Raw genomic sequence first — 10,255 nt, 5'->3', positions numbered from 1 at the left:
GGACCAGGCTGTCCCTGAAAAAGCAAAGCCTAGTGCCTGGCCAGTATGCTCCATGGTCAGGGCAGACAGGCAGAGGCCTACAGTCACATGCAGTAACCTTGACTGTTCATGGTGTACATTAATACCATGTATCTGTGTCCAAGAAGGCAGTTTTCCTGAACTGCCTCACAGGAGAACTGCTCTTCTGGTGTGGTTCAGTACCTGCCAAGGTGCAGCAGTTTATGGAAATGGGAGTCTTCTTCCTTGCTTGCCCCAAGGGCCTTATGGCTAAGGGCAGGCAAAACTCGGGGGCATCCGAACCCCAAGCCTCCGGGCTTGGGCCTGCAAGTAGGATGCCTGCCAAAGTTTTTGGAAACATCTGAAGCCCCAGGTGGGGTGGAGGATGTTTGCCAGTAGTAGGGCCACTTATGGTTCTGGACTCTTGGATTTGGAATTAGTTTTGGCTAATTTGGCCTTGGATACAAATTTATATATATATAATACCTTACTATTCTCTCCTCTCCAGGGGTCTGAAAAAGGCACAAACCACAAGTTCCAGTGCTCGCTTACTCACACTGGCACAAGTAAGGAGAATCTGCCTCCCTTTCCCCCCAACCAAATTCATGTAGTGGGGTAAGAGAGAGCCTGCAAAGGGCAGCTCTCCCCACATGACCCATACTAGTGTAGCAGGGCTCTATTCTGGCACCCTGGGTTCAACTCCCTTTGGATGATGCTGGGCCATAGACCCAAAGACTCAAGCAGCTGATGCCTGGATGAGTCCAGCCTGGCTTCCTCCTGCTGTGTGGTGCAGTAAAAGCTTCACTAAGCTCTTGTTGTCCCCAGTACACATATGAGCTGCAATGGCACAGCAGCACCTACACCTGGCACTAAGCTTGTCCCACTGAAAGCTGTGACCTATGCAGGCCTAGCAGTCCCTGCCTTTGCTAGCTCCAACAAGCCTGTGACCAGTGGGGTCTCAGCTGAGTAGAGCTCCAGCACTGCTACGTCAGCGCCAAGTGTTGTACATGTGTAAGAGGCAGGGCCTGCCCGAAACAGATGAGAGAGGGGGTGGGCAAAAGAGGCAGGGACTTTGTCCAAGGTCACTCAGCAGGTCAGTGGCAGAATGAGGAGTAGATGTTCTGTTTGTCTCTAGTGCTCTATGTATTAGACAACACTGCTCCCTTCCCATCCCTCCAGCACAAAACCCCAGAAATTTCCCCTCCCAAGGAAGAGGCGGGAGGCATATTCTCCGACAGCAACTGTTATTGCACAGAAGTTTGTGCACACCTGCCTTCTAGTATATACAGGCCTCCTGTAGGCTGGGTGGCAGTCAGGCTACTGTTGCCAAATGCTGTACTCCCAGTAGGCACAGAGGGCTGGCCTTGCTCCATGCTGCTTTGTCTGTGCCAGTGTGCAAAACAATGCTGTGTGGACCTGAGCCACAGTCATGGCCCTCCATGCAGCCTTACCCCAGGATCTGCCCTTAAATGTAGTATCCACCAAAGCCCACAAAGCCACAGGCCAGTATGGGCTCTGCTTGCAGTGACACAGGCAAAGCCAGTAGTGGCTGGAGGGAGTGGGGAAAAGAGGAAGATGTTCTTATATACAAGAGGTGCTAGTCTCCCCCAGCTCAGACATAGGCCCCATCCAGGCCCTGTCTCAAGCTCCCACTCAGCAAGTGGAGTTCAGGGTCTGGAATTTTTCCCGCAGGTTCCTCACCAGGCCCTGGTGACCAACATCTGGCTTGTCCCAGACCATGGGCCTCTGGGGCTGGCCCTCTTCATCCTCCCACTCTTGCTGGGGGCAGCCATCCAAATCCTGGTAGACCTTGCAGCGCTCCGCCACAGCCTTGAGGGAAAGCTTCTCTCGGGTGGTGGGTGAACGGATCTGCACATAGCTTTCAGCTTCAGGTGGCACCTTCTCCAGCACAATCACACGTTGCTGGTTGTCCAGGCAGGTCTCTGCAGCAACATACAGTGCCCCATCACTGTGTTGCCGCTGGTGCTGCCGGCTCCCAGTGCTGGGCTCCGGGCCCTGCTCAGCACTCCGGCTCCGCTCAGCTGCCAGCCACGATTTCTCCGTTGCCCGCCCGCTCCGGCCTGCCTTCCCTGAGAGGGCTCCTGGTGGCCCCTCTGCCATCTTCTCTGGTGCTGAGCGGCTCCTGTTCACTGGGGGAGGCCTACGTGGGCCAAAGCCTGCCTCACTGGACTTTCCAAGGGAGTACTTGGAGCGCAGCTCTCGGACGTCAGGCCAGCTGAACTTCTCAGCCAGAATGGGGCTAAGTGGACTGTGGGAGGCCAAACTGGTTGGGGAGACTGGATAGGAACTGGTGGAAGAGGGACGCCGGGGTGAGGACGAAGTGGAATGTGGGGTCAGTGGGCTCTGCTCCGGGATCACCTCCTGCTCGTAGGTGAGGGATAGCGCTGGCTTCTGCTTGCCTGAGGAGAGAAACAACACAGCACTGAAGGGGTGAGTCATGGCCTGACCTCCCTCATGGGGAGACTCACCTTGAAAGGGCTCACGCTACCCATGGGCATGAGTGCACAGACATATACACGTGCATGAACATGGGTCAGCCACAGGGTGCAGACCTCTGGCCACAGAACTGGACCTGAGCCAATTTCCAGTCAACCAAACATTTTTCTTTTCCAGTAAATGAAGCTCTGGGGCAGCTAGCTCTTTCAACTGTAACGTTACAGATCCCCTCCCTGACACTGCATCACCCCCAGGTGAGATTCTTGGCTGTTCTGGCACATACAAGCCCTCCCCACCCAGCACATTACCCAGAGAAGCCCCAGCTTCACTGCCCCATGAAATCCCTCCCTTGTAAGTACTCCAGGGAGTTCCCCTCTCAGTGCCCCAGGATCAGCCCAATGCCCCAGGCAGCATCCTCTGCTCCACACGTCCCCCAGCCAAACACCCCAGAAGCCCTCAGTTCACCAGCCCAGACCAATCCATTGCCCAAGGGTCTCCCCCCATTCATCAACTCATGACTGTCCCCCCTCAGTACCCTGGGAACCTGTTTCCTCCTCCTCTGCCTCTGGTTGTGTGTGGTGAAGCAGGATGGGCACACTGCTCCTTGTGTCCTCTTCCAGCTCAGTGAGATGTCTCTGCAGGACTGGCTTGTGCCTCTTGATCCGCAAGCTGTACTGGCGTGCCAGCTGGTACACCCGAGTCTTGGTACGCTCGCACAGCTCAACCTCCCCAGCAGGTGAGAGCTGCAGGATGCGCGGGTGCAGCAGGGGGGGCTGGCCCAGATCACTGGTGCCCAGCTCCTGTGCCAGCCTCTTCATGTGGCAAACCAGCCTGGGGGGCATTGCCCTCTCTGTGGGAGACTTGCTCTCAGGTGAAGGCACAGTGGACTCCTCTGTGATAGCACTCAGGTCATCGTCCTCCAGGATGAGGAGAGGCTCACGTGTGGCCAGGCCATTTTCCTGGCTCCTACCCATGGGTTGCTCAGTGCCATCTGAGGTGCTGCCAGTGGCGGTGCCAGCCCTACCCACTGCCAACTGCTCCTTCCAAGACTTGCCTTTCTGCTTATCCATCCCCTCCCAGACCTTGATCATCTCTGAGGGTGGCCTGAACTCCTCATCAGTGATGGGGGCTGGGCCACCTGCCTCAGGCTGGCCAAGGGGAGCTGCAGGGAGGCCAGAGAGCACCCAGGCAGCTGTCCTGCTGCTGGTGCCATCAGCCATGCTGCTGCCCAGTCTCCCATGGGCAGCATTAGCAGTATCCTGGCTGGCTGCTGCCCATGGCAGGCTGTCGATGCGGAAGACAGAGTTTTTGACCAGCCCCTTGGGGATGTAGGACAGGCTCTCACGGCGCTTAATGCTGAAGCTGGCATCCTGGTGCTCGGCCTGGTCATAGTAGCTCTTGATCTTATCCAGCAGGAGCCGGTCCTGCTTGGAAAGCATGGATTCTTTCCTGCGGCAAGAGGCTCGTTCAGGCTCCTGAAGGCTGGGTGAGGCAGCCCTGCTGCGGGCAGCACTGTGCAGCTGCTGGCCCTCTGCTGCCATCTCCAGAGGCAGGAAGCAGCTCTGGGTATCACTGCTGCTGCCACACCGTTGCCCCTTCTCACTGCCCTCAAGACTCAGCATGCTGCTGCTGCGGCTAGCCAGCCGGGGTGTGGGGATGCCTGCAGATGCCCTGCCCTCATCCAGTGCCAGGCTGCTACGCCGGGAGAAACTGCTGACAAATCTCTCAGCAATGATGCTGGCCTGGTCCAGCACAGAGGGTGGGAGGATGCTCCTTGGGGGATGCAGGGCTGCATCTTCATTATCATCCTCCTCCTCACTACTAAGGGTTTTGAGCTCCTCTGCATTCTCTGAAGTGGCAGGGTCTGAATTGTCAGGGTGCTGGTCCCTTTCCCCTTCTTTGTGCTGGGCTGGCAGAACCAGCTCTGGGGTGTGAGCTGACTCCAGGTCTGAGCAGGTCTGAGCCAGGCACTCTTCCTGAGTAAGTGACACCTCCTGAGCTTCTTCATGCTCCATGTCGGTGGCAGCCTGGGGAGTAAGACAAAAAGTTGGATTGCATGCAGGGGGCTGCTGCCATCAAGCAGCACCTCCTTTGCCCTAATCTCACCCCAAGAGGCAGCTTCCACAGTGACATCCCAGGTTACAAAGAATCTAGTACACAACAGTTATGTTTGACACGAGGGCTATGGAATGGCCTAATGCGACCAGTCCCCCATATGGCCTCTGTGAGCCATGAGGCTGACTGCCTGCCATGGCTGACTCGCTGTCTGTACTCTGGACATCCCCACAGGAATGTCCAAACTTGTTCTGAATCCTCATGGATGTTTGGCTAAAACTTTTCTGCCACCTTCTCATTTACCTAAAATATCCTTTCTCCTGAAGAGAGAAAATGGGATCTGGGTTTTGAAGGCACAGGAAAGCAGGCCAGCTACAGACAATTGGCAGCTCCCACCTACTGGCCTGGAATGGAAGGGACTGCTGGTGATTGTTACGAGAGGCATAATGAGCCATGGCTTTTGGGTTCTCTCCTCAGCTTTGAGAGGGGGAGTGGGACTCAAAGGGGTCAAAGCAGCAGGGATTAGGGGTCAGAATGCCTGAGTTCTAGCATCAGTATTAGGAAAGCGCTCCCTCCAGTAATCAGAGCAGTAGACAGTCAGGATGACAGCTTTCCCCCAACAGTTTGGCTGTAATCTCACAGGTTTATCTTACACCTCTATGCCTCAGTTTCCCTGTAAGCACTGCAGTGGGAATCAGACAGGAAGCTGTGATGAGAAAAGTTTTTGCAGAACCAGAATGTGCTACCTCCAACTGCCAGTGGGCACAGGGAAGACCCTGGATAGTGTTTCCAGCTCTGTCATGGGCTGCAGACAGGCACAGCAGGGAAGGAACATGGTGGTTTTGTTCTCTTGGATATTTGTGCTGGGAGCTCATGGGCACAAGGATGGTACATGAAGAGCCCAGGGCAGCAGGAAAATCCCCAATCCAAGCCTGGCTCTGGGCATCTTCTGGGCAACAGGCCGCTGGAATATCAGGACCCCTGGGCTCTGCCCTTATTCCAAAGCCCTTTCCACCCTGTGGGTGTCTCAAAGGCCATGCTCACCACTAACAAACAGCTACGTCTGGGGCAGGTGGCAGGTCATGCATACAGTCATGTTCCTCCAGTGGAACAGCCAAATGAGGCCATGAGGGGATTCCTGGCAGGCAGAATGATTCTATTGCCCCGATACTGCACCCTGGCCACGATGCCAGGGCTCACCCCTTTCCTCTAGGGTAGGGGTTTCAAACATGCGACCGCGGGCCAGATCCGGTCCACAAAGTTGCCCTATTCAGCCTGCCAAACTACTGGTGGGCCACCAGAAGGGGAGTGGGAATAGCCTACCCCAGAGTCTAGGGCCTGAGGGCCCTGATAGGCATGGTAATCAGCAGCATGAGAGCAAGCAAGGGCTGACACAGCCCCAGTTGCCATCCAGCCACTTCACCTGTCACCAGTGCCCCTGCTTCTAGAGGTTGGGCTGGGGACTGCAGGGCTGCTCTGGGTAAAACCATGATGGTCCCAGCTCCAGGGAATTGGTGCTACTTGACTGCCAGTGGTCCTGATAAAGCCTATTTTGTTTATGTGCACAGGCCACAGGGACCTTTCCCCTGCTGAGGACTGGGAGTGCCAACAGCACCCCCTCTGTGCCTGTGAGGAACAGTGCAGCCAGGGGGCAGAGGGAAGTGCAACACAGGACACACTGCCACAGGAGAACTGATGCAGCCTCTTAGCACAAGGTCTAGCCATTGCCTAAAGGGATCCCTTTCTGCCCTGAGGGCAGGTGCAAAAACAAGGCCCACTAGGCTTTGCTCACTCACCTCTGGGTCATCCAATACCCTCTCCATGCTGTGGTGCTTCTCACAGCTCCTGGGAGACTGGCTGGCAGTCCTCTTGCAACCCTTGGGTCCTGCTGGCATACAGTGTCCCTTGCCCTGAGCCAAAACAGAGGGAAGGCTTCACACAGCTGGCCAGATGGGTGTGCCCAAGCATGGGTATGACTCACCCAGCACAAAGGTGCCAGGCCCTGAACCCAAGAGACCAGGATGGCAGAGCCCCCAGGCAGCCCCTATGGCCTCTCTAGGTCAGCATCTGCAGCTGCCAACTGCTCCACATGTCCAGGCTCCAGAGGCTCTGCAGCCTAAGCCTCCAGCAGACCACTGTCTTTTTGGAGGGGCTGGGTTTTTTCTCCACACAGGGCCAGAGCTCTGAGGGAACCAGATAAGCCTCGCATCAGAACAGACAGACCTGTGGACAGGGTCATCCCCTTGAGTTCATACCCTACATCATCCAGTTAATCCCTTCAGCCTCTACCCAGGAATCAGGTTAGGCTGGGAGGAAAATGCAAAGCACACTGGTTATCATGCAGCCACTCCACCTTGGCTACAGCAGGCAGGGAAGGGCTAGGAGCAGAGAGGGGCACAAGCTTTGCTCCAAAAGCCAACGGCCCTACAGCTGTGGTGACCAGCTTGCTCCAAAGCCAGGACCAAGGTTGGATCTTCACCCCTAAGCACAGGAGAGTGGTCTGGGCCTGGTGAATGGGGGGGGAGGGAGGGAGGTTAGAGAGTGGCAACAGGATGGCAATCCCAAGCCATGCATCAGGGCAGCATGCAGAGAGAGGCTGAAGAGAGACACTCCAAAAGAGAAAAGCAAAGTGTTGGCCTAAGAATGCCAGCAGTGCAGTGCTGCCAGGAGGCAGCTGGCCAAGTCCACTACCTGCTCCTCTCCCACTGGGCCCTCCTCCTCCTCAGGCCCCGTTTCCTTCTCGCTGCTGTCACTCCCTGTCAGCTCCTCCAGGGAGTTCTTCCCAACAGCCTGCTCCTCCTCCTTCCCAGAGGCCTCTTCCTCTGTCTCCTCTGCATCCCCCTCAGGCTCAGCCTGTTGCTGTAGGCTGCTGGGGGGCTGCAAGGGCTCCCCAGTGTCCAGGAAGTCTCCATCACTGTCTGTATGCTGTTTGAAGTACAAACAAGCCCTTAGCTCCACCTCATCTGTGGGTTGCCAGAGTGCCTGGCAGAGAGGGGTTAGTAGCTGTGCTCGGTGTCCCAGCCCAGTGGCTCCCACTCCCCAACACCCAACCCCCTGTGTTGACTCCATACATCTACAACAGGTAGGGGGACAGCTGGGACACAAAGCAGGGCCAGAGCACAAGCATGTGTGCGCATGTGCACAAGGACAGATGGCATGCATGTGATGGGAGCATGGCATTTGAGGGCATTGGGGCTGGGAGTGTCACAGGCTCATAGGCCAAGGTTTCAAGGAAGGAGCCTTGCAATGAGGTATGCCTGTTCCAGTGCCACCTAGAAGGAGAGAGGCCCCTTCAGACTGGCACCATAGAGACCTCCATGCCCTCCCACAGGTCCCTGTCTACTCTTGGATCTCACCTTCAGTCCTTCTGTGCATCCCCAGCACATGGAAGAGAGGAGACAAGCCATTAGCAAAAGGATTGCTGGGCATGAAAGATAGTTCCAGGACAAAGGAGGCAAGCCCCATCCCCTCCTCCAAAGAGCCCTTTCCCACTGCCTTCTTGTCCGCTGCCCCCTCAATTGTTACCAAGGAAGGGCTGCCAGCCCTGCAGTCGCCTGGCTCCTGGAACACCTTGCTCCCTATGGATGTCAGCAGGAGCCGCTGTGGAGGGGGACAACATATTGGGTGGGCAATGGCCCCTGCCTGGGAGTGGAAATGCATTACTGGGGTCAGACAAGTTCATGGCATGTGTAGGTAGGGAAGCAAGGACGGGGGTGCATAAACATTGCTATCATCTGCTGTATGGATCATGTCAGATTTGTGCCAGCCTCCACGAGTCAATAACCTTCAAAGGCTCCAAACCAAAGAGGGGAAAGGGAGTTTTCTGGGTAGGTCAAGGGTGTGCAGTCTCTAAGACTGGAAGAGATTGAGGGTGTCCTTGGCAGGAAGGGGGAGATGGGAGGGGTCATCTAAGCTAGTTGTTCAGTGTCTGGCCCCGAAGGGTGACTGTGCTAAGATGAAAACATGCAGGAGGCAGCACTTCCCCTTGGACCCTAGGACAGCTCTGCTGAGAGCTGAGGATGCTACGAGCAGATGCTACCTCTTCACCATTGCAGCAGCACCCCCACTTTCTGCCTGTTTCACAGAAGGGGAGGGTGGGGAAGAGCACTGGCTATGGCCTCCCTGAGGGCTATGGGAACCCTAAGACCAGAGCCCATAACCTGAGCTGTGGCAGTCCAGGAAAAGGAGAGTACCCTTTCTCCACAGGCCTCTGGTGTGGGGAGTGGTGCGGAAGTCACCCTTTGGCTGGCTAGATTCTCTGGCCTAGCCTAGGTCACAACCGTCTGGCACCAGCCAGCAAATCAGCCTAGCTGAAGATCACTGAAGCATGAACCAGATGCTCTCAGGGACTGAGAGGAAGGGACACCCAACCTGTGGGGATTCCCATGGCTCCATGGCCAACAGAGATTCCCCAACCCAGCAAAGCAGAGCTGTAGCTGCTGTATCATCCCAAGGAACCAGCACATCCCCAAAGCACCAGAGGCACCTCAGATAGATCTGATCCTTTTTGTTCCACTGAGGGGGCAGGGCAGGCAAGTGGCTTGACCCCGAAGCACTCAGCATGCCCCATATCCCCCAGTGCTAAGCATGTTGCCTGTGCTCAAGCCAGGCCTCAGAGGCTGAAGCCTTGGAACCAGGGGCTGAGTCCCACTCCACTGTGGCACTGACAGTGCCCTCACCTCCTGCTTTAACTGTGGCTAGCTAAGGTGCTCTTGGTGTTTTGAGGCACTGTGCTGAATAGTTATGCAATAGGGTTGCTTGTGAAGTTTTGAGAACAGGCTAAACACAGGTCTAGGATGGTTCAGTCTGGGATGATCCTGCCCTCAGCATGGTTTTGAAGAAGATTACCTCCTGAGGTCTCTTCCTGCCCTATTTTTCTATGATTCCTATGGCTGCACAAAGGTGGGCTGGCCAACATGACAGGTGCAGCTTAGCAATGATGCCACAGGCCCAAGGGTAGGTAGGGGGAGATGGGCATCTGTACCCATCTCCCCCCACCTACCCTTATGCTGTGCTGCTGGCTCCACTGGCCTGCACAAAAGGCCAATGGAGCCAGCAGCACATGCTGGGCTCAGCTGTGTCTTAAACTATGATGGCCACACTGCAGAGCCCCAGCGGCAGCCCCCTAATTCTGCCATGTGCCTCTGTCCTCCCAGTATGTGGGGCAGGGGTCTTACTTACCTTCAGCACCGAGTTGCTTGAGAATCTGTTTGGATGGCTCTGTATGAAGAAGAAAACTGTTATCAACTGGGCTGCTGTGATCCAATCCCCAGGACCCCTGGCTGAGGACCCCACCTTCACCCTACAAAGCTCAGGAAACCAGCTTTCTCCCCAGCACACCGGCAGTCACAGACACCAGAACAGAGCCCTTGAAGCAGCATCAAATGGCACTGAGCCACAGAACATGCCAGCATCAGCCATCTGCTCCTGGTAACAAACTAACAGCTGTATCCACAGGTCAGCTCAGCCTGGGGATGTGTGTTAGCCAGACCATTCCCCACTGTGCAGCAGTGGATCAGCTTCACCTCCATGATCAACCCCAAGCCCCAGACACTGCATGCAGTACTCCTGACATCCACACCCAATGATGCCCTGGGCCCCTGCTCGCACCAGACTTCCTGCGGCCAGTGCGCCCGGGCACCAAGCAGCCCTGCGGTCCGTTGTACTGGGGGAGCTTCTCAGCACGGGAGCAGTAGTGGAAAGGTTCTAAGGATAGGACAGAGATCTATTAGAGCCTGGCATATGA

At 56.0% G+C, this 10,255-nt stretch overlaps 1 protein-coding gene across 1 annotated transcript in view; it reads right to left on the bottom strand.

Moving 5' to 3' along the window:
* Positions 1-1,224: 1,224 nt before the first annotated feature.
* The window catches only part of PLEKHG3 (pleckstrin homology and RhoGEF domain containing G3), a 33,428-nt gene continuing 24,397 nt past the window's right edge, over positions 1,225-10,255 (bottom strand). The window contains 8 exon segments of the mRNA XM_059722420.1: positions 1,225-2,417; positions 2,990-4,481; positions 6,306-6,419; positions 7,201-7,434; positions 7,866-8,024; positions 8,027-8,151; positions 9,691-9,729; positions 10,120-10,215. Of these exon segments, the coding sequence (XP_059578403.1) occupies positions 1,651-2,417; positions 2,990-4,481; positions 6,306-6,419; positions 7,201-7,434; positions 7,866-8,024; positions 8,027-8,151; positions 9,691-9,729; positions 10,120-10,215 (3,026 nt within the window). The 3' untranslated portion in view covers positions 1,225-1,650.

Source organism: Alligator mississippiensis, chromosome 2 (genome assembly GCF_030867095.1).
Source record: "Alligator mississippiensis isolate rAllMis1 chromosome 2, rAllMis1, whole genome shotgun sequence".
Taxonomy (NCBI): Eukaryota; Metazoa; Chordata; order Crocodylia; family Alligatoridae; genus Alligator; species Alligator mississippiensis.
The sequence above is the reverse complement of the archived record's forward strand: the minus strand, read 5'-3'. Positions and strand labels throughout refer to the sequence as shown.